Source organism: Aquila chrysaetos, chromosome 13, assembly GCF_900496995.4.
Source record: "Aquila chrysaetos chrysaetos chromosome 13, bAquChr1.4, whole genome shotgun sequence".
In the NCBI taxonomy this organism is placed as follows: domain Eukaryota; kingdom Metazoa; phylum Chordata; class Aves; order Accipitriformes; family Accipitridae; genus Aquila; species Aquila chrysaetos.
The window spans coordinates 16,456,635-16,481,257 of NC_044016.1; the positions used below are offsets into that span (position 1 = coordinate 16,456,635).

The 24,623-nt window shown below is 36.5% G+C and overlaps 1 protein-coding gene across 5 annotated transcripts in view; it reads right to left on the bottom strand.

Moving 5' to 3' along the window:
* SRBD1 (S1 RNA binding domain 1) overlaps positions 1-24,623 on the bottom strand; it is a 135,075-nt gene that overhangs the window by 33,905 nt on the left and 76,547 nt on the right. For all 5 annotated transcript variants that reach the window (XM_030035446.2, XM_030035441.2, XM_030035443.2 and 2 more), the window contains one exon: positions 20,615-20,697. In XM_030035446.2, the coding sequence (XP_029891306.1) occupies positions 20,615-20,697 (83 nt within the window). The remainder of the gene's footprint in view (positions 1-20,614; positions 20,698-24,623) is intronic.

The following is a 24,623-nucleotide window of genomic DNA, read 5'->3' on the forward strand; positions in this document are numbered from 1 at the left end:
TTTTTAAGTTACCAGTAATTGAACACAACCTTTTAAACAGGTTTAGATTTGTTTTTTGGGGTATTAGATGACCTGAAAAGACATACCAAATAGCTGCTGTATACACACAGTATTTTTCCAGCTACTCATCCTGCAATGGAGAGCAAACTAGTCACCGAATCTCAGTCTCTAGCTACCACTTTTTGATTCCCTAGATCCTGCTCCTAAGAGTCTAGGAAAGCTGCACATTAGAGTAGTGCATTCTCAAAAACTCTGAAGTCCCTTCATAAAACATTAACAATACTCTTAACTTCTTCCAAACTTTCAGTGGCAGAAAATGCATAGCTAGTAGTGCAGAGATACAAAGTGGTGACTTGTTGGTTTTGGTGTACTTACTCAGACTACTTTGACCTGTAGGTGACAGAACTTATGGGAGATATTTTCTTACAGTAACAGTTATGGTTTTGCTAGGATATTGTGAAATCAGAATAGCAATAATCTCCCCTGCCACACATGCACAAACATTGCAGAACCTTTAAACTTCACACTACTGAGATATAGGTATCTGAAAACAGTCCCAGTTTTACAGATGACAAATCAAAACCACAAGAACTTAGTAATTTCTCTTAAACCAAAAAAGAAGTAAATGAAAAAAAAAAAAAAGGACCACAATTCTTCATTTCCTGTCTGCAACCTGAGCATCATTACCCAGAAGCAAACAGCACACATTTTGCTTCTCCGATATTTTATGATGTTCAGGCACTGATCGCTATGTTCTCTGATTGCGTGGTCCAGGGTCAGCTTACAAATGTTTTCATATCTTTGTTTTGAGTTGTCCTATGCATCAATGGAAAACAATTAAAATATAGCTCTAAATACCCTTCACTTTAGAAGCTAATAACCACTTCTCATTAAACAATAGTCTTAGTTATCACAGCTGGAGTACAAAAAGTGCTGTAATTGAATCCATTATATCCTGTTCCAGAGGAAGTGCTCACATGCCCAGTTCAGTGATAAAATTAAGCTGCTCTCTTTCATAAGTTATTTTCAAGTAGGAATCAAGATTTAGATGCAACTAGGCTGTCCCCTCAGACTCACAGATTTAAGGTCTGGATAAGAAGTTGGAAAAACAAAACTAATACCACAGATGTAGTCAAATCCTAGCAGTGGGAAAAAAATGTCTCCAAAAGCTGATCCCAAGTTCTCCTGCTGCTACTTAACTGCTAGCAACATCAACAAGACTACGTTACATGCACAACCAAATAGGATGAATGGCTCCAAAATTGTTTCAGGTAAGTATATTCGTAAGATACCGACTTTGTAAAACAGGTGTGTGGAAAAATTAAAAATGACCTGTACTTCGGTTTGATTTTTTGTTGGTTATTTTTGGTTTTGTTTTTTTTTTTCTTTTAAGTTAGATGGGATTTATGAGGAGCAGATTTCTATTATTGCATGTATGCTTCTAAAAGAGAACTGGAAACCAACATCCAAATGGTTCAAGTTATATGCATACTGACAACCTCTAGGTATGAGGTATAGAAACCTGGTCCAAAGTATATTGAAATATGGATAGTTAGGAAAACAAGAAGAGTGTTGCACATAGACTCTACATTATGTCACATCCCATGAAAGAAATAATTAGTTCCTCTTGAAAATGTTTCTCAAAGGAAGACAAAACACTCCTAGCCACATCAGCCATTTTGAAATCTATACGTGGAACAAACAAGAAGCTACAACTGATAATGTTCTTCATGATGGCTTATACACAGATATCTTCTTTAAGTACTTTGAGTCTTCTCCATCATTTGATTCTAATGCCTCAGAAAAGAAATGGATACCTCATGATTCAGAGTTTTCAGGACAGGTTAATTTCTTCCTCTTTCTCTTCCCATCTGCACAAGCTGCACCTCATTGCACTAAAATATGCATTTACTCAGTCTGAAATTCTGTCTGCAAGTCTTAGCCACTGAAAGAGTTCTCCTGGAGAGCTGCAGCACTAAAACATTTCCAACAGCTACTAATGCAGAAGCAGCACAAATTCTGCAAACAGATTGCTATGCAAAAATTACATTATTACACAACAGCCCAGAATTTTAGCAACAAACTTCCTTTGTCACATACAAGAGTGTTGTAATAGTCCAGTTCCAGCTTGCTGTCTCTTCAGATACCAGGAATGTAAAACCACTGGCATTTTCAGAAGACTGTTGCACTTGCCCAGAATTCACTCTCATTGATTCAATCTCACTGATTCAAAGGTTTCATAAAGCAGTCATATCTTTAAGTCATTTATATAGTAATCTATTTTCTATTTGTTTTAGTTATGCACCTCACATTTTATGACTGGAAGAAAAAAAGGCAAAAAACCCACCCACAGCAAAAAAGCCATTCTGAAAGTATCTCTAAAATCCAGGATGCAGACACTCAAAGAGATAGAAGCCTTAGCTTCTTCCCAAAGCCCTGAAAAACCAACCCCCCCAACACATTAAGATATGCCATTTACTTGGGACCCTGGCTTTTCAGAAGAGATTATGGTAGAAGCATAGTAGCTTACGAAATAGAGCTGGGAAATTATATGGTACCTAGTAACAGCAACATAGGATCAGATCGCAGGATGTGATAAAAACAGAAAGACAGTCTAATGTGTACACAGAGGGAAGGAATGCTATGAAAATAAAGAGCACAGACATTCTATTTTGCACACACTTCAGGCCAAAATCTGTACCATTACTCTTTCTACCCACACATAAAAGGTTTTTCAGCAAAACACCTGGTTTCTTTAACAGTGCTACTCAAAGTACTTCTAACAATGGCCCTCAGGTAAGTATGGAACAGCTATGGCAAAACCAGATTTACCCGAGATATCCCTAACATATTCATTCATCATAACATATATGCATAACATTCATCAACATGGCTTTACTACACCACCATAGAGAGAAGCAGTTGCAGAGACAGAAGGCAGCAGGCAACGCTGCCAACTTACACTTTCTGAGAAGACAAGACTAAGAGCATGTTCAGGAATGCTGCTTTAGAACAGCCTTAATTAAGATTAAAAGTGATGTTTCACTATAATTTAGGAATAAACAGGACCTGTCACTGATATAAACCTCTTCCACTGAAGAGACAGAAATTTAGGAGGACATAATTGAAATAAAACTTCCTTAACTTCCCCCCTCCAGTTCATTAATATATAGTTGCATCCATCAGCCAAATTAAAATAAAATGAAGAATGACTACACAGCAGGAATAAAGGGGCGGCGGGGGGGAGGGGAGGGGGAATATCCAAACAAACAGGGAGGATTTTAATACTTACAAAGAATGTGCAGATTATCAACCCACCTAGTTTGAGGTTTCGTGATGTCTAAATTTATGCCACTTAAGGAAGCAAACAGGTACGAGAATCTTGATTCACAGCAGCATTTCTATGCAAGTTGAGGAAGCCAAATTGAAATAAAGCACGATAACTTAAAATAGTAAATTAGAGAGAAGAAAAATGTTATAAGGATGCTTAATTCTTCTGCCCAGATAAGTGTGGCAGAAAAAGTCCAGGCTCACCAAAGAATTTCCATTTTTCTTCGTAATAATAATATACAGTACTTACACCATTGCAAATAAGTATTACAATTGCTCTTGTGAAAAAAAATGAGTTTGAAGACTCTAAATGTATGCTTATCTGGTTGAAATGAATATTTTTCTTTAAAGTTTTATCTTGCAATCCAAGATTTCTGTGAGAGCAAATCATTCTAATGTTTCAGTCCTTAATTTATTGATAAACATTCTGTTTTAACAGGTCCTCCTTTAAACAAAGGACACCATATGAAATGACCATACACATTATTGAAAATTTACTCAGAACACTAAAGAAGGAATACCAGAAAAAGTTACCATTAAATATGTAATTTAAAAAAAAAAACCACCATCAATTTTAAATGTTTAGTCCTATTGCTGGGAGAGTCATAAGAAAAATCCAACCTGTTTGACTCTGTACAGGAACAGTATGAAGCAGCAGCACATTGGTTAGTGTTTCCCACTCTCTGCATTCTCCTACCCATTTTTAAACAAAGAATGTTCATTTGCAATCAAGAACACATGAAAAGAATGTTTTCCTGTAGAAAGGAAGACATGGAAGGCAGCATTTCAAAATGGTAACCACCTTCCACTGCATCCAACAGGACAGTAGCCATTTACCTGTACCACTTGTACTTCCAAGTGCAGTTCAAGGTCCCCATGCTGCCCTCTTCATTTTGCACAGTTTGGGTCAAACTTCACAACAGCTCAACTTTCCTTTGAAACACTGCCATGTTTGGTCTGTTTAAGAATGAAGTCTGCTTGCCTTTAGGGCTTGATAGAGTTAAAGGGCAAAATCCTGGCTCCATTTAAAGTCAGTGGGCAGTTTGCCATTTAATTCAATTGGTCTAGTATTTCACAGTGACCTTAAGGGTATACCGACAGCTTGTACCCATGTATCCTTTGCTTGGAGGAATAGCAGTGGCATGTATTAGTTTTTAACAGTAACGTCTGGGTGGCAACTAGGACGCTTTTGCTTTTACTTTGGAAGGTCACATGAAGCTCGCAAGCATTCATTCAAAATTAAGGGACAGAACTGTAAACTGGTTCATCAGCATAAAATTTATCTTCTGATTGGTATTCAAAAATCCATTTTAAAATTCAGAAACTAAAGAACGGGCATCTGAGAAAATATTCACTTTCACTCAGTCTAAATCATTTTAAAGAAAAGGATCAAGCAAATCATATTTCACAGCAAGAACAGACATGGGTTTTAATATTCACCAAAATGTGGCTGTACCAGTGCCATATTGCAAATGACAGGAGACATTTGCAGAGACAGCATGAGCAGGACATATTTTATATTACCTTCTCAGTATCCTAAACAAACTACAGCGGCTTGGGGTTGGACGAGTATATCAATTTGTATATCACTATGGGTAGGTAAAAATCTACAGAGAAGCTTTTTATAAAAGTAATTAGCCAGCTAAGAGAATAGTTGATCAGAAATTCTAACTATGATATGCAGAAAATAATTTTTTTAATCAATCAGCAGCTCAACAATGTACAATCACTTGCAATCAGTGACACTATTACTCACCTCCTATAAAACAAGATTAAAATGCTCCCTCACAGAAATTATACAAATTTACTCTTACAGGACTGTACAGTTAACCTGTGGAAAACCCCAAATATTTCCCGTGTTTTACTTCTCACACTCCAGTAAAACAACAGTAGACATCAGTGATGGATGCCAGGATGCTTGGAGCTCTACTTTTTTCAGTTCCCTTATGTAAATAGTAATCTGTTTCAAAGTTAAAAATACTCCTCTTCCTCTCAGTTAATGTATATGTGTACTTTTATATCCTTATTTAGAAGCTTGGCAAGAAACACAGAGGGTAACTGATTTTGCCTAACGTCTCCCTTTCCCATTTTCAACATTCTGGCATAATATTAAAGACCAACTTTGTGAACATGAGGGCAGAATAACTACATTATGCACTGCCTTCTCAGTTTTTGACTATAAATTAAATCAGTAATCATTGTTCAGAAGATTTGTTAATATCATAAGCTTGCCCTCACACCCAAAACTTCAAAAATAAATAGTAGTAAAGGTTGCAGATAGTCACTTTTATCTTAAGACAGACACTGTAATAACTGTACAGTCATTAAAAAACATTTTCCACTTATTTTCATCATGTAAAATGAAAATATATTCCATCACTCAAATTATGGAAGTGCAACCTAGCACAACCTGCTAGCTCAGGAGAGGGAGAAAGAAGGAGAATGCCAATTAACTCAATTACTGACAGAAAAGATATCAGGATGAGTACCTATCAGGTCAGGTTCAAAAACACATCAGAGGCACCAATGCTAAAAAAAAAAAAAAAAAAAAAAAAAAAAAAAAAAAAAAAAAAGAGAGAGAGAGAGAGAAATAAGCATGCGCTCCCTGTGCTGAGTAGCACTATTAAATTCAGATGCAGGGTTGTGTTTAGGTTGGACAGGCCCCAACAGCAGAACAAAGTCAGTCTGTCTTAGTACCATAACCAAATTCTACAAGTTAACAGCTTTTCATGAAAAGCTGCCATTTCAAAATGTCAATCAAACCTGAATATAAGTGGGAACTCCTGGAGAAATAACCAGCTGCAGGTTTGAAAAACATTTTTCACTGAAAGTGGAAACACAAAAGATGTTTGAATGAGATCTCTTTTCATTCCTGTAACAGTAGACGGTCATTTTCACAACATCAAGGACAAAAATACAAGGCAAAATTGCAAATAACATCTTGAAAGAACCATTTGCAGGGGTGACGAATGATTCAGGTTACAAATGACAGAATTATTGGCAAATGGAAACTCATTAATATGAAAAAGCATCTCTTATAAGATTGCAGTTTGTCTCCACTTTTTCTTATTGCATCTGAATGATTAGGTCGTACGTATTAATTTCATCCCTTATTTAATGTTTGCTTTCTCACCTTGAGGCAGCAGTTTGCACCATGATCATCTGACTTGCAATAAAAGTAGTATGCCTTTATCAGGTTTTAGGTGTTTATTAAACAAAAGAAATAGTCTCAACTTAATCAAACCAGATTCTAACAGAACAAAGTTAAAATTTATAATCTACCCACTGAAAGAACTCAAGTTTTCTAATTCAGTTCTGTACATCCAAATGTAAGGCACGTTTAGTCAATAAACCAAGGGGAAAATATTATTTATACAAGTGTACACTATAACAGAAAAGAGGCTCACCAACATCACTTTGGCCACATTCTCCTTCCTAAAGGATATAGCAGGAGCAAAGCTATTTTTTCTCTTCTCTTAAAAATGCATAACTGTCTCTGACAATGAGTTTGCGGTCCAAATACCAGCTTCATCAATTTCTTATTCAACAACCAGACTGAAGTAGCAGCGATTTATTTCACAAATCTCTACATTCAATGCCGTGAAATGAATTTAGCCAAAAGAAAGGCTTACTGAAGAATTATACTGGTATTTAAAAGATTTTTTTTTTTTCCCATCTCCCAGAAAGGTAACACCTGTACTGTAGCATCAACATTCATCATGCATTTTTTTTATTATAAACAAGTAATAAAAACAAAGAGTAAACTGCACAGTAGATGAACACTTCAGCATGTCTATAAGTTTAGAGTATTAATGTAGACATACTGCCTTATACATATTTACCTCCTTCCCAGCGTGACTATCACTGACTATGATCATCACACGAACAGGATAACATTAACTCTTTTGAGTGACACGACCTTTTTCTCAAGTTACACTTTTCACCAAAGTGAAAGCACATTTATGAGTTACGTAAAATTCACAAATTAGAATGAGATGAAGCAGCACATTATATTAAATATAATTGAACACATTTAAGACTTAAAAGTTTGAAGAGTTATCAAAGTCGAAAAACAACAGATACGATTTTTCAGCAGTGTTCATTGAAAACTAAGATGCTACACAACATAAAACTCAAATAGCTCATCACTATAGCCTCACTGTACTGAGATATCAGTTACATCATCCAATTTCACGCTGTAGCACTGTTTTCTATAGCATACATTAATTTCTGATATACAAAATCTCAATCTTCATACTATATCAAGCTGCCTTTCTCCAGCTGCAGGCTGCAGCACCCTAGCAAAGTTACCTGAGATTTTTTCTTCTTATACTCAAACTTCACTTCAGTAGAATCACAGCAGAAGTTTATCAACTATGTTCCCAACGAGATGACAAAAATATAGTGAGATTTTTCATCACTAGTTCTGGTTCTTACCACTTTGTATCACCAGGATTTTTTTTCAATAAGCTGGAGTATATACAACCTACTCTGAGGTTTTGGGGATGAATAATTAGCTGTATGAAGAAATACTTGAAGTAAGATTAACTTGACCATAAAATGCTGCTACCAAGCTATTTAAAAACTGAGACAGAAAAAAAAGGAAAGAAGGAAAAAAACCCAAACTGTGCCAAACCTAGTGCCTTAGCAAGCAGAGTGTTTTTCTGAACATTCTCAAAAAGCATAAGGTTTCCTATTTACTTCAGGAAACAGCTTACAAGTCAAAACGTGCTGGAGGTTTTTTCATTTTGTTTTGTTTCAACCTGCCAATTGTTAGTCAAGATTACTATTCATTTTACAGGAGTGTTAAGAATGCAAATGGTTAACAGTAGTATATACTATACACTTAGTTTAAGTTTGAACGTCTAAAACTATCACACACTGCATTCATCTGCATTCCCTGTTTATGGGAATGAAATATGTAGTCATTTGAAGTCCACAATATGTATACTGTGTTTGTAATAACTGCAGATTTTACAAGCACATTATTCTTTCCATTAGGATTAAAACCTCACCGAATAGCAATTTGTGAAAGAATTCTAGCAGGGCCCTGAGCCCAGAACTCTGACCTCTGATGAGATGCTTGGCAGCAACAAACTCTAGGTCTAAGCAAAACATCTGGTTTGAGTTAGACTTCCTGAAAAAATAGCCCCTGTACTGGGGAAACTGGTATTCACTCAGCTTTGTCTATACACTTTGACTGACTTCAACACTGTTACAGTGGGGGGGGGGGGGGGGAGTTTTGCCAGAATGCATGTCAATCACTGTAGACTTCTTGGTGGCCTCCAAAGAGCCAGGGACTTACATTAGGAGACACTGTATGCATTTGTTCATGCTTCTTGGGCTTTTTCCTATTGTACTTCATAGCTCAATGTTTTTTTTCAGAATTAGTGCCAACTCTGAATTATCTAATCCAAAACTAGTTGAGCTCAAAATATAAATTTTGCCTGAAGAAATAGTTTCTGCAGATTTTTTTAAACAGTAATTATTTTAACTTCATTTTTCTTGCAAATTTAGACAATCACTGTCATCATAAAATGAATGGGAATATTCCCAAAAGAAACACAAACTCCCACTGCCAAGAAATTTGTAAGAACAGGAACAGCAACAACCTTTAGTTGGCTCTCAAAACTTTTATACACAGCACCATTTTTACATACATTACATAGATAACAGTACCACAGAAGGGTAACTGTAATGAGAATGCTGATATGCTGGGCCAGGATGTTCTGAGCCTGCTGCTCGTATGCATAATCAGCACAAGCTCCTGCAAAAAAGGATAAGAAAAGAACAGAGCTGGGGCTTGCTTCTCATTTTCCTGAGATTAAAGATAGATCGTATCACAGAGTAGGTGAAAATGAAGAAATGAACAACTTTTGCAGGCTCAGTAAGAGTTGCACTTTGTTAAAGCTGACAGCCCAGGTAAGGAAGACACAAACAGCTGGGTGCGGTAGGTAGGATGCAGCTTCAGTAACACGTGACCGTCAAGGAGAAGTACGTGGCCAAACTCAGTTCACCAGACTGATGTTTTCTTTGCAGGAGATTTTGGATTTTTAAGTATCATAGTGAAGCCTTTTGAAAGTAATTAAGCCATAATAATGAAACAGCTAGCAATACCTACTGAGACCTGTTATGTTAACAGATACACACAGTGGCATTAAGTGTCTTACATAGAACTAGGAAACTCAAAATAATTGAATTTTAAAGTAACAGATATAGAATTTAATGGAGATCTCTGTCAACACATTCATCGATGTTGCATATACATGCATGTATATATTAGAGATGCATGATAAATATTTATCTATACACAATTTTGCTATGTACAGATGAATTTACCTTTGCTGGGACTATTAGTAGGACCTAAGTCTATTAGTGGAATACTTTTCTGTACACTCTCTACTTAATAAAAATGTGTTGTGGTGAAAAAAGCATCTGCAAAAGTATTTTCTTCCATCTACTGCTCTATTTTACACAAGTCTGCCATACAACTGTATATTGTCAATGCACTCATAGTTTATTTTCTTCCTGTGATTGCTAATGCAATAATACTTTTATGCCTGATCTAACAGTAACTTTACACTGGAATTAAATGTCAATTTCTACTTTCCACCCCCAAAATTCTAAGTTAAAAGCCACCGATACTGACCCCCTGCATTCAGGCAAAATGCAGCCACCAACCCACAAAGGGACATCTATAAAATAAGCCTCGCTTGTTTAAACTGCAACACTGCCGTCACTGGAGTTTCAGCCAGGAGACTTAAATAAATAAAAATAAACCAAAGTAATAAACACCATGTTTTATGGAGCTGCACAGGAAAAAAAGAGGTCCTCCTGGCAAAATTGAAAGATTAGACTTAAAAGCTGCCTCTCTCATTCCGGAAGACTTCTGGCCCACACTACTCAATGCCATCTCTGAAGGACAGTCAGCTGCGGGCAGCAGGGCCACCCACACAAGTGTTCTCCCTGCCAGGAGCTGCCCTTCTGTACACAACAATGCAGGAAACAAAACAATGTTCCAAATTAAGCCAACTTAGAAATCTCTGAGTGCAACAGGAATAATGAATCACCTACTAGCACCTCAAGCAACACAAGGCATGTTGAAAAAAACCTGCCTCTAGCCCAAGGCTTTGTAATGTATAGTTATGTTCCCCAAGGAGCTAAATTTTTCTACTACTGATGGCATTCCAGTGGCCACATTATCCAAGTGTCTGATGTGAAACAATTTTTTTTTTTTTTTTTTGAAGACATAACTCATATCTGTCCATAGACTTTAGTTTTCTGGGAGACTGAATATAATTTTAGAATCATCATTGTCAGTTGGTTGACAGCAATAAAGACAACATTCACTTTAAATAACCCTGAATTATATACAGTTGAGTAAATTTGAATTTGTTTTGCTTTAAGGTCTTCCAAAGTTGAGGCCGACATGCTGAACAAAAATATTAAACTATCTATAACCCTGTGTCAACATATGATGCTACTGGGAATGGTAAGTGAATTAATTTTCCAAGGAAAATTAATTACTTATGACTTACAGTTGTAAAAGCAAACAAAGTATCTCTGGATTAGGGCACATTTAATTTCTGTTTGGAGTAGCGATTAAATTAATTTCATATAATTCATGGTATGTAATGGAAAGCAGAACAAAGATGAAATCTTAGACAATGACTGACACAGAAAAAAGTGTATATTTATGTTCCTGATACAAAAATAAAGGTCACAGATATTAATCACTGTCTAGCAAAACATGATTTTAGTTTCTAAAATAATTTTTTCAAAAGTGTTTGCTAGGAAGAGTGTTATTAGCAAGATAAAAATCTAAAAAGCAACACATTACAAAACATCAGAGAAATCTTGCGTGTTCTACTGTCTCTTCATGAAAAGAGACTACAATTTTCAGTGATATCTATTGAATGACATAACGGTCAGAATTATTTTGAGGAACAGCAACACTACCTTAAATTTATCCTACATTAATTTAAGTTCATCTTACTTTAAGGAAGAGAGGAAAAATTTCATCACAGATACAATATTGAAACAAATAAGTACTCTAACACTGCACCACAACTTAAACATAAAATGTAGGATTTTTATCAGTTACTTACATTTTATAGTAAATGGTTACTGAGAAAAATAAATCCATAGCTCAAGCGAACCTATGAATGAGTTCTTGCAGCATTCCATAATTTGATATTTGTTCAAACTAAGTAAGAATAATTATTTTATGTATTTCAGTGCGAAACATATCAAGTTCTTATTTTACATAATATCTATCACTAGAACTGTTCATATTAACAAACCATTTATGGGTTTAAAATATCGTAAGAATTTTAATTGCCACTTATTGTTTCCTACTGAAGGCGAATACAAATTTACTGCTGATTAGATTTTTGGATATCAAGTCAACAGCTGCTGTGCTATGAACTCACATGGAATCATTCAAAAGTATGATAATATTAGTATTTTTCCTTATGAGTCAAGTGAATATACTGTTAATTCATGAAACCAAAACAACAGATGTAACAGATGACCGCTGCACAGCAAGCAGTGACTACAGAATTCCACTAACAAATAATATTTACATTCATGATGTTTAAATCGACCTCACACACATTCAAAGCAAGTGATTTACATCCCCACTGCCACTTCTACCTGACTTTGGACACCAAAAGAGGTGCTTTTCCCATGGTCATAATTTAATCAATTTTATCATTATAATATTTACATTAAAATTTGACTAGAAATCACAACATAGCGCCTTAAAGATTAACTTAATTCACATGAAAGATGGATGTTTGACCCTGAAACGCAAGTTCTGTGAACACAAATATCACATCATGGATATAGATAATGCCAAGAGTAATCTGCAGCCCTGGCTGTTTTTTACTGTAGTATTTTTAAGAATGTTTCAAAAACGTTAAGAACTTAAGTTATGATAATTTTATTAAAACCTAGATGAAAGGAGCTGACCAATTATTCAATGCTAAAATTGTGTATATTCACTTAAGGTTATTAAACACTTGAAATGTAAACAGGAAACCCAACAGCATCTAACACATTTCAGAAGCTGTTCAATCAAAATACTTTTGGAAAGATAGACTTTATCCTTCTCTTTTCTGTTTCAGCTTTTAGTCAACCAAGCATTTCCGAACCAATGCACAGAGAAGCCATATCAAGCCAATTTGCGGGATCCCAGCCTCACAACTCCCATTTTACTCCTCTTGCCACTTGGCTCCCATGTCAGAACAATCTCTTGCAAGAGTTTAAATCCACCCGGCTGGACCATAACTCAGCTTGCCTGTGTTTGAACTAGCTCTGCCCAAGTACATTTAAGGAAAGGCAAAAAAAAAAAAAAAAACACCCCACCCCAAAAAAACCAAAAACCAACCACCAAACTGAAATATTAAATAAAACAGGCTTGCACAGAGGGTTCCCTATACCTGGGCAATTCTGCTCAGGAGTTTCTATCTGCTGCTTCTGTGGCAGGCTGGAAGTAAACAACATTTACACCTATTTTCCATGAAGTACAGCATACATAATTTTAATCCAATTAGAGCACAAATCACATGAGAAATTTTGTACCAACTCTGTTGTCATATGGTGACAAAAAACTTCCAAACAAACTTTTGCCAAGAGAGCTGGTAATTAAGCAATCAGAAACAAACTGACAAGAGAGGGCAAATCTATCCACTAGCTGTTTCCTATCAACACCCTTAGATTGTCCCACCTCAGTATACCAACACTTCTTCTTAAGCTTCCCTAATTTTGCTGAAACCTCAGCCCCTCTATAAAACCCCACATATGCAGATAAAAACTCTCTAATAATAAATAGCAGCAATGCAGGAGGGGGATTATTAGCAGTAATGTCTAAAATTTACCTGCAGCTCAAGTTGTTTACAAAGGCACATCTCTGACAAGTTTCCAAATGCTGCCCACAGTGCATTTTTGGTGACAGCAGTGAAGAGATGCAGTCCATGGGCAGCTTCGTGAGTGACATGTGCAGATGCGGTGATACCGCTGTGCTCTTGCACTCTTTGTAAATAGACATGCACACATTTTCCTTCATTTCCTTAAAGGGGCAGCATCGCACCTCAGCAAGCTGGCAAGCTTTCTTGGAGATGCCAGTAAATATATACGATATACTAACTAAAATCATTAATAACACAACTGTTATCTTCTTTCTGTATCCCTTTGTTTTGTTATAACTGGCCATAACAGACCAGCAAAAGTTATTGTGCTTTGCAGCCAGAACAGTTGATTTCTCTTTGCCAGCCAGAGAATAGGTAAACACAAGCAAAGACACTTTGCCAAGTTACAGGACATATAAACCAACCCTGGCAGCCAGCAAAACTGCTGCTGAAGATTAAATTACACAAACTTGCCAGAGGTGTAACTTATTTGGAAAGGAATCTTAAGTTTTGCACACCTACTTCACTGGGGTGGGGAAGCATCCAGAAAACATTACAGGTTGAATACCTCTTCCTGACAAAGCTGTCTGCAAAGATTTTGTTCTCATGGATGTCAGACAGCTTGGTTCACAGGGCTTTACTTTTCAAAATGACAAGCACATCATTCACCCTAAAAATGGTGTTGGGCAAAAACACATGTGATTTTTGCTTGGTTTCCTCACAGAGCTAATGCTTTACCTCTACTACATGACAATTAAGGATGCCATAAGTTGCTGAGTGTTAGAAACCCCACAAAAAGCACAGATGTGTTCACCAGTCTATGCATCCACTTCCTTTTTTTGAAATACACCTTTTCCCTACTGACAAGACCCTTTTCTTTTTAGCCTGCCTTTAACAATACTTTACAGGTAAAGCCACCACCCTCCATCCCTCAAAAAGCTTTTGTAAACCTTAAAACTTTGAGTACTCCTCTCCCTTTTCCACAAATTTCAAAGCAAGCAATTCCTTACAGTACGCTGCAAAAAAAATTCTGCGACAATAGTCTCTTTGCAGGAGCCTACAGGTTCATAGGAGAGGTTTAAGTTTACTTTATTGAGGAGCAGAGCTAAGAGCACTGTGAAATACTACCCCACATGCCCCTGTCTTTCAAGTCCCAGTAAGTTCATTCAGAGATGAATATAGAAGCAGCCCAGAATTTGTCCTGTTAACTATCACAATTTTTTTTTTTTTTTTTACTTACATCAGTGGCAACATATCCTTTAGTATATGTTTTTTAGGAATTTCTTTAGTATCAAAAATAGCCAGGTTTCCTTCACGATACCCCACAGTTTCAGCCAGACTCCAGTCCACCAGCATATTTCATATTATAAGTTTTTTCAACTTAAGGTACACCCGTAATTAACCTGTTGCCATATACTGCCAAAAAGGAGTGATATACATTCATTAATAAGTGGTCTTATTAGCCCTGGTATCCTTTGACACTTAGTTTAAGCAAAGGTTCTCTTTATGCAACCATTTCAATTAAAGTACAGAAAACCGTAAGCAAGCTCACAAAACTGCAATTATATCATAGGAGATTCATTCTATGCCTAACTGTACATATAAATTCAGTGTAATAATACAGAAGGAACGCTGAAGCATTTTGTAGACAGGCTGTTCAACTGGGTGTTGAAACCTGCAATCTAAAATTCGGACCAGCAAACAACATTCCTGCCGAACTGAATTTCCACAGGAGCTACATGAATCACACAATATAAAGCACTGCTCTAATGTCTAATAAGACACCCCATTTTTTTAATCAGAAAAATGTTAAGTTGCAAACCCACACAAATTTGTTTTAATAAGCTTAATAAAGCAAGCTCAAGTTTGAGGTTGTTTTGACAATCACACTTCAGAGATTTAAAAGACATCTTGTACATCATATGTCATCATACTTTAACATCATACATGAGTGATTTTCCTGTGCTGTCCAAGTAACACACCTAACTACTCATATACCTTATGGGTCAATTAACCAAAAAAAAAAAAAAAAAAAAAGGAGTGAAATAAAGTTCTTAAATACTCAGTGAAAAATGTACATTTCTGACTGAAAAAATCAGCCAGCTCCAGTACTTTGCTCCGTGTTATTAAATGAAAGCATACTACATGAAGGATATATAACCAAAATCAGATACCAAGAAGGATACAAAGAAGGATACTTATATATTTTACCATTAAAAACTGTGTATCTATTTTAAGGAAAAATGAAGACAAAGATTTTCTTAAACCACACACTGATTCTTTGCAATGGCCAATGTTCAGATTATAACAACTCTTGTTTGCAATCACTAACTACTTCACAGCTTTCATTTTGTTAGCAGCTTCCTATTTAAACGCTAATTTTCAAGTTTCGGCTATTAGAGAAACAATATAACATTTAGTTTACCCAAAATATTGATTTAGATAGTAAATCTAAGAAATATATCTAAAGTTTGTTAAGCCTTAGAATGGCTTAACAAATAAAGCTACCAAGTTATCTTTGCTAGACTTTTGTAAGAACAGGCTGACAAACTACCTGCAGTGCAAGGGACAAGCCAGCTTTTCTTGTGGGAAAGACAACAAATAGAAATAATGCATAGGCTTGTTCATCCCATAGTTGTATCAGGCTGACCCAGCTGTACCTAACCTTACTCTTTTACTTAGATACACCCTGGAGGTCCCTTTGATCCCTGTATTTCTAAAATGTTGCTACAGTTCACCTCCCAAATATCTCCAAATTTAGTAACTATTAAGCATTGAATATACAGTCAGTTTGCCTCAAGTAAATAATTTGCATGATGGGCATTCAGAAGAGTAATAAAATTTTAAATGATACTACTGTCAAAAATGAGGTTAACACCACACCTTTCTAATACCTGTCCTGTCACACAGGCACCCACCAGAGGTTTAGAAAAACTGGACAGCGGCAATGCCATGCACATCTTTTGAGGGAGGAAGAAGATGATTAAAGAATGCAGCAAACTAAAAGGGCTCCATGCAGTTTCAGCTGCAGGCAGGACAGGCCAGTAACATCCTTCCACCACTGCCCACCAGTTCACCCTGATCAGCATTAGTATGGATTGGCACTAAGGCAGGAAAGGAAGGATCCACGCAGGGATGGCCTGCAACGGCAGAAAGTGTTCTGCATGGCCTTCTAGGAGAACGGAAAAAATCTCCTTCCTTTCTAATAGGAACTGAGATACAACTTCAGTGAGATGCCTTGCTATTTACTAGTTGGCTGTAGATTTTAAAGTGGTTTATATCTGCAATGCCATAATTGAGGCAGAACTGGCCCGATTAAGGATGAAGCATATCTGATTAAAAGTGCTCCCTAAAGTTGCATTGTCATTTAATAAAACATACCCATCTTTTGGAAGGAAAAATCCAAGCCTAAAAGGCATATCAAATTGCAACTGAAATAATAAAATGTCCTATAGATAATAATCAAATGCAAAACTGATGCACTTCAGTAACGAGAGGAACATGGGGAGGAAAAGGGACAAGAGGGACAGAAAAGGCATTTCCAAATTTAATTGTTATTAGGCATTCTGATAAGGCTTTATGAAACTCTCCTTCGATCAGGACCTTCCAGCATTATATAGAAAATAAACCAAGAATTAGCTCAACCATTTTTTTTTTCTGGAAGGAATTGCTGCGTAAGAGTATTGTTTACAAATTTATTTGACACAAAATGTTCCAGTTACATCTGGAATCAAGTATCCTCCCACTTCAGAGATTACAAAACTACATATATTATCTCACATCCTTTTAGGATGTTAATTTTCCAAACATGTTAAACAGTGAAGATGTTACCATGTACAAAAGTATATCTTTTGTAAGACTTGTCAAAAGTTCTGATCCTTCAACACACGCCATGTATTTTGTTCTTAGGCTACAGGTGAGATTGAGCTCAGCCTAGCTCCTTCCCTGAAGGTTACTGTTTGTTTACCATCCAGGGATTTTGCACATTAAATAAAAAGTGAAAGACCAACCAAACCTCACATAGTCCCTTAGCATTATTTTTCCTTTCTCTGCCTTATAATACGGATTCAGGTTTTGACTTTTAAAAAGTTTATTAATTTAATTCCCTTTACTTGAGGCTATTTGATGAACACTGGTGAAGAGAAAGTTTATGCTAGTGCTGTTTTATTCTCCTATGAAAAGTTGGGTTTCTATTTGAGAGGAAGGAATTTTTTTCTTCTTTAGGCATCTTTTTTTTAACTTTTTATTCATTTTCTTTGCTCTGGAATTCCATTCCCTAACCGCAGTCTTTGTGAAGCAGCTTTGTTCTCAGCTTTTATATACCTCTTCCAAGATCACTACAACTGTAGTGGTAATTCATCAGCCAAAATTCAGTTTGCAGCATAATAAAGTCTTGAGCCACTAACTGCTTCTTCCCCAATAGGAATTTAGCTTTCAACTGGCATGGGGAGGTGGCAAGGCAAAAATATTCTGTATCAGGCAGAGTCTGGGCATCATCTTCATGTTCAACTACAGAAGAAATCATAGTAATATGGTCTGAAGGTGATAAATTAATTTTGGAAAGCTTCCTGTCTGGGAGGAAAGAACAATTTTCCTAATGAGATAAAGATGAAGGAAGACAAGGACCTCTAGGCAACTGGAATTTAGTCTGAGAGAGGCCCTAATAAATCAGGTTGTGCTTCTCTTTGCTTAAGGAAATACCTGTTAGGAAATCCAGGGCCTGTTTATTTTTCTCTGACAAACCTGATTTTCTTGGTAGTGCACAAACTCAGAATCATAACTTGAAATGAGAAAAAAATCAGGTGGTCAAGTACAAGTTTCAAATTCTTTTTGTCATCTAAAATAAGTAAACACAAATCCCAGCTGATGGGATTCAATTTACAGAGATCAACCGCTACCTGGAAACTCATATTTCCCTGTCCAAAGGAGCAGATTTGCTTGGAAGACTTGCACTACAAAAACTAGAAAACACCAATATTCTCACAAACATGCACGTGAAGTACCAAGAGGCCAGGTGGGAGGGATCCAAAATCCCACGGAAGCAGTGACTACAGAAAATGCAGCCCCTTCACACACATTCCAGACTTTGAGAAAGCTCATATTGTGAACAGCAGATGTAACACATGACCACTTCACTTTCCTGTAGCACTACTGTCAGCGCTGATAGCAGCAGCAGCAGCTCCTGCCCAAGGGGGTCAGTCAGCTCAACATACAATGTTCCCGTGCCACAGTCCCATTTTAAAAGCTACAGCCTTCATCAGGCAGGTTCTGCTTCCCCACTCTCTCACTTCAACCTCTGAGAAAAAACTCCCAGAAAAGACAGAGAAATTAATGTCTTTGCCATTATCTTTCAAGTAGAGTAGTTTGGGACCTCTGGCTATCTTAAACTGGTCAGAAAGGCCATGTCCCAAGTCAATCAAAACTCAGGCTGCTGTAAAAGCAGTAACTGCAGCTCCATGCCTCCCCCAAGCCTATGCGTTGCTGCCTCGCACTTATGCCAACCCAGGACATCACGTAGCCATTACCAGCACCAGAAAAGGATCAGGTCGCTTGGGCAGGAGTAGCAGCAAAGGCAGGACAACCCTTTCAGGGAGCTCGCACTTTGATCAACACACAGTGAGCGTGCAACCATCCTTCAAGAAATGACCACCCTGCTTGTGCTGTACAGCTTCCACAGTCATAGGCAGCAGCACACCATCTCAGCCTGCCTCTGCCTCTTTAGGCAGAGGCTGAGTGCAGGACTAATCGCTGTCTGTCCTTCAGGACAAGAATGCCAAAACCTGGATTTGTCAGATTCTTAAACACCAATTTCAGGCTGTTTAAGGAAGGAGAGGTCATATTTAAATACTAAGTTTATATTTACAGTGGGCTAAGAAAGTAATCACTTCCGTGAAAAAAGCCTGTTATATTTTTGATCTAGACTGCACATTGCATATTTCATCCCAGAAATTGATAAAAAGGCTACAGCCAGCAATTAGATTATAAATTGAAATGTAATAAAACCTTTCAAATTGCCTTGGATAATATAAAATTCTGTACCTGATACTCTTTATCTAAGGGATTATATCAGCTATTACTCTGGGACTCCCTGTACAACACAACAGCTTTTTCCATGCCTGCCCTCTGAGATGCCAGCAAGTGACTGTTCTCTCTGAAGGAAGACCAGTTATAACAGCTTAATTCCTCTTCTCCTCCCTTCCCTGCCACAAGAGAGCTCTTGCACCCAAAGGGCAGCAGAGCTTCTGACTTTGCTTTCAAGAGTGCAAATTTCCTTTTAATAGTGTCACATAGAGCTCTAGTACCTCAGAAATACTGAAAGACAAATTATATAAGTTAGTTTTACCAATCAGTCTTGCAATTAGCAAGAAACACGAGTACATTTAATAGTCTGTGGCAATACAAGTAGGGCTTGCAAAAGCAGTACCGAGTGCTACCTTAACCAACTAAAATATTGACCTCAGTTCTCTAAAACCAAAAGAAAACAGGACATAAACTTCATTGAAATTTTTCATAGCACCTTTCTTTGTCACGCCACCTTTAGCAGCAGCAGTAAAGGATTCTAGGCTGCTACTTACATTCTATCCCATTAACTGATGTGCTAACCTGAAAGCACAGATCCAGGCAGTTCTGTGCTTTCTGTTCCGACTACTGTTCCAGCCTTTCAAATTTACTCACGTTCTATAGTTTTAAAAAATATAGAGAAAAGCATATGATGTTTTGGTTTTTTTTTTTTAACTTCTCTATTTGGTGGGACTTAAGCACATGCATAAATACTTTCCTGAATCAATGCCAATATGCTACAAAATAACAATAACTTATGTACCATTTCTCAATACCATTCACTTTGTAAAGACACTTTGAAGGTATAAGTTACTCTCAGAAATAACCTACAAAAAAATGTATAAAAATAAGAATTGTCAAACATTTTCCAATTCAGCTTTAATAAATGAAAAAATTCAAAACAAATGCTTTTATTACAAACTTCTAAGAATGAATATACCTAATAGTACAAATTAGTGGCTTCTAAATAGAGGATCAATATCTTATTGTATTTTACACAAAGAGCTAAAACCTCATTGCTGTAACAATACAAAAAAGAGAAAGCTTTACAGATCAGGTTACCTGTCTGATTTGATGTTTTTAATAGACTATACATCTGGCTAGAGCCATTTCAGAGCCTCAATCACAATCGTTAAAAGTAGAGATTTAAAAAAAAGAGGCTCTTTATGACTTCTAAGTATTTACTACCATTCTATCAACTCTACAAATGTCTTTTAAAGGAGAAGTAACTATTTGACAATTATAAAGCAGCATTTTGGTGTTGCTCTATATCATGACAGATTATTTAGATTAAATTATATGTATTATCTTACCTGATACATTCCAACTCCTATGTGTTTGGGCTCAATTTTCACGAGCTCAGCTAATGGGTCTTGGACGCGTCTAGCTATGGAAACTGAAAAATATAATTACAAAACAACTGTGGGTTTTATCTGAAAAATCAGAATCATGTAATTGCTTTTGCTATTTTTTTTTAATCTTCTACAATTGAATATCTTTTTTTACATGAAATAATCAATAATATAGCAGAATCCTTTTTCATGGTTAGACACAGGACTTGAAATGTACATTAATCAAACTTTTAAATTGAATAATTCAAGCAAAGACCTAAGGAGATTTCAAACTGTTATCATGACATTAAAAAAGTTTTTTCAGGCCACAGATTTAATAAATATAACTGTGTACACTAAATTTTTCCCTTGTATCCATACTAAATGCACATGTAACTTTTCAAATTAAACTCTGAAATAACCTTTAACCTTAAATCACAGATATGTAGAAACAAATAAACATTTAAAAAAGAATGGAGTAACTGTTCACAGACTTATCTAATATAGTATTTCCTAAGGTATATATTATATACTCATATATTACATATTTATATAATTCAACCATAAAATTCAGTGTTCACTTTGAAAATGGTTCTTGGACCTTAACTAATCTAAACTGCATACCAAAACACATCAACTTGCAATCTGTCATCATTATAACCACATTTAGGGGGAAAAAAAAAAAAAAAGCAATTTCCAACACTTCTGGTGCCATTCAGAGCACATGGGAAGAACCTTTGGTCTTCTAAATCCAAATGTTGAATCAAGACTGCATTTTTGAAGCCTATATTTATTGATAAATCCTTTATTTTCTGAAACCTCAGGAAAAATACTTATTTGCAAATGCCAGTTCTCAACCTTGGTCTAATTCTGCAGATACTGGGTTGCATTCAGCATTTGCAACAGTGCTGCCTCCCACATATACTGCACTAGAGGAGTTCTACTCTGCCAGTATTACATTTATAAACTTTTTTTCTCCTGAGTAAAGACAAAACAGGTTAGCTGGTTTAGCAGCTCTTAGAACATTCATTCGGCCTAGTGAAGAAAACACTGATGAAGATCAGGAGCTACTGGAGGTACTGCAAAAGTCTTTCCAAAAAGGGACCAAAGGTGTCTCCAAAAAAAACAAAAAACAAAAAAACCCCAAAACAAACCAAAAAACCCAACCAAAACCCACCCCACCCCAAAATCACCACAAAAACAAAACCCAAACCCACCAAACAAAAAACCAACCCAACTCCCCCTCAAACAAACAAACAAAAAAAGAAAAAAACCAAAACAACAAAAAACCAAGGCCAGGTCTTGTTGCTAAGGCTCCTTTTCCTAGTGTGTGCACTTGTGCAAGAATGAGAGAAATAGGGTGGGACAAAAGAAAGCTGTAATCCTTTATAAGCAATCTCCTCTTCTCCAGGCTGAACACTCCCAGTTCTCTCGGTTTCTCCTTGTATGAAAGGTAGTGCAGTCCCTTAATCACCTTTGCAGCCCTAATTTAAATAGCAACTACCATTACTGAAGGGCATTAAAGATGTCACAGCATTTCAGAAAAGGACTTGACTAAACATTGCTACTTGAAGCCAAAACAGTAGACAGACCTAACATTTATTGGCTACAGAGGCTCCTCAAACAGCAACTGTGAAGTTTATTGATTAAATGCAGCATTAGAGATTTCCATTTTAAAGATGTGCACTGCTAAATGCACAGTTAACATGAAGTTCACCACACAGTTATGCAAGACTTTTCATATCCTTTATTATCCGTTTTAACATATGCTGACAAGGGCGATTTGCTAGCTAGGTTCAAAAAGCACTGTGCTAGTGACATCTGATATGCCTGCTTCTCTGATAGAGAAGCTCTGAATTCAAAGGCAAAATCACACATGCCATCTTGTCAAAAAAAAAAACCAACAAAAAACCAAAAAAACCACCAAACACAAAAGGTTAACCAGTGTAAGTACATGGGCTATCACTTGCACAAGTATAGCTTGCTGCAGAAATGCTTTCCTATAATAATTCATATTAATTACTTTGAAATACTAGTGGTACCTACGGCCCACCACCTAACAAACAAAAGTGGAACAAAACACCAATGACAGTAGTATTGATCCAAACCAGGAAATATTTAAAACTATGTATTTCTTATGAATGCATTTATGTCTATGTATAGGTACTATACTTGTCTTTTAGCAAGCTTTCTTAAACTCGTTTAGTAGCTATATAATTTCTCAGAGAATTTTCTTTTAGTTCCACCTAACGGCAAAACACATTTCAAAAGTTACATTTTAGATAAGCTGAAAGCAAATATGTCTCACTGTCCACATACCCTTTCATTACATCTTTTAAAAAATAGACAACTACATGAATAGGTTGATACAGGAATTTTCCAAGCATAACTTTCTCTCGGGAACCTTCAATTAAGAAATAAAATTTAGACTCTTCTTGTCATAATAGCTAGGTTGACAATGCCGTCATATCCCTAGGGGGCTTCCAGTGGAGGTGTAGGACCTGATCCAGCAAAGCACTTCAGCACAGATGCGTGTCAGTATTCCCACCGGAACCAGCAAAACTATTCACATGCATAAAGTTACATAGACATTTAAGTGCTTTCCTGGATCAGGCCTAATAGTTACAATATTGAAGCGTGAAGATCAACTAACTGTCAGTTATACGATTTAAGGGATGCAGCTCCTACAGCCAATACCAGCAGGATAGCTGACCTGTGGAATTCCCACTCAAGCTGTAATTTTATCCCAGAACTTTTCAAATTCAAAATAAAAGAGAGCACAATAGGGAAAACGCAAGAGTTGTCCACATTCTCTCTAGGCTCAAATTCAGTCAACATTAGCATCTACTGTCTCTTGTACAGGCAAACCACTTCTTCTTTGTTACAGTACCAGCACACTGCAATAGATAGATATTTTTAGGGGGCAACGAGGCACGGCTCTGGCAGTTTGATCCACGTTGCTGGACTCTTACAATACAAGCAGAGTATTACTGAAATCATGAGCGCTCTGCAGAAGTGCAAGGTCTGCTACCATGGACTAGACAGAGTAAAACCAGATGGTCTTACATTTTCCCCCTAAAAATTAAATCAAGATATTTCAGAAGTTTTTTTCATATTAAATTTCTATTATTTTACACTAATACAGGTATTGCCTAAAAGCTATTTGTTTATATGCTTAAAGTACATTTCAGGAATGGCTAGAAACTGTGCATTTTTAGAAGACTGACAATGAAACAAGTAATGCATTCTCACTTCTACGGTTATTAAGGGATACTTCACTTTTGCTTAAGCAAATTCAAAATAAATTATATGATGGCATGCAGGGCAAAACCAGAAAATCAGATTTCTCAAAAGTAAGCAGCAGGGTCAAACATGAAATGTTTGGGATGTCATTCTTAAAATATGCTAGTCTAAGTAAAATGTGAAAAAAACCCCTATTCAATATTAAAGAGGGTATTAAGATGAGGATGCCATGGCCCTCTATTAGAAAATTACCACAAGAATTGCACACCTGATAGATGCAAAGCTTCAAGTTGTCAATTAAGAAGAAAACATTATTGCAATACTTGGAATGACAGTAACATAATGTGCTGCCATGCAGTAAATCCATGTAAAATTTTAAAGCTTGGGGGGACAGGATGGCCTAGGTGGTCCTCCGACTTTAATGTAGATGAACTTTACCTCCAAATGCAATGAGAAATAAAAAAGGTTACAGAAACCATATTTACTGAAATCCTGTCTTGTCATTAGCACATTTTCTGCCATTTAACTGTTTGGTGGTCTCAATTCACTCCATACTTTGGTCACTTGACAAGACAAACACACTAGATAGTTAAGTATTTTTGTCTGTCACCAATGAAGTGCAGTGACAGTGTCGTGGGCAAAAAGCCTCCATTAGAGTTGCTTGCACAACTCATGTCAGTCTCGGTGTCTGATCTTCATAGAAAATAAAGAATTATATTAAAATGTTTTGTTTCCTAATGGCTAATGA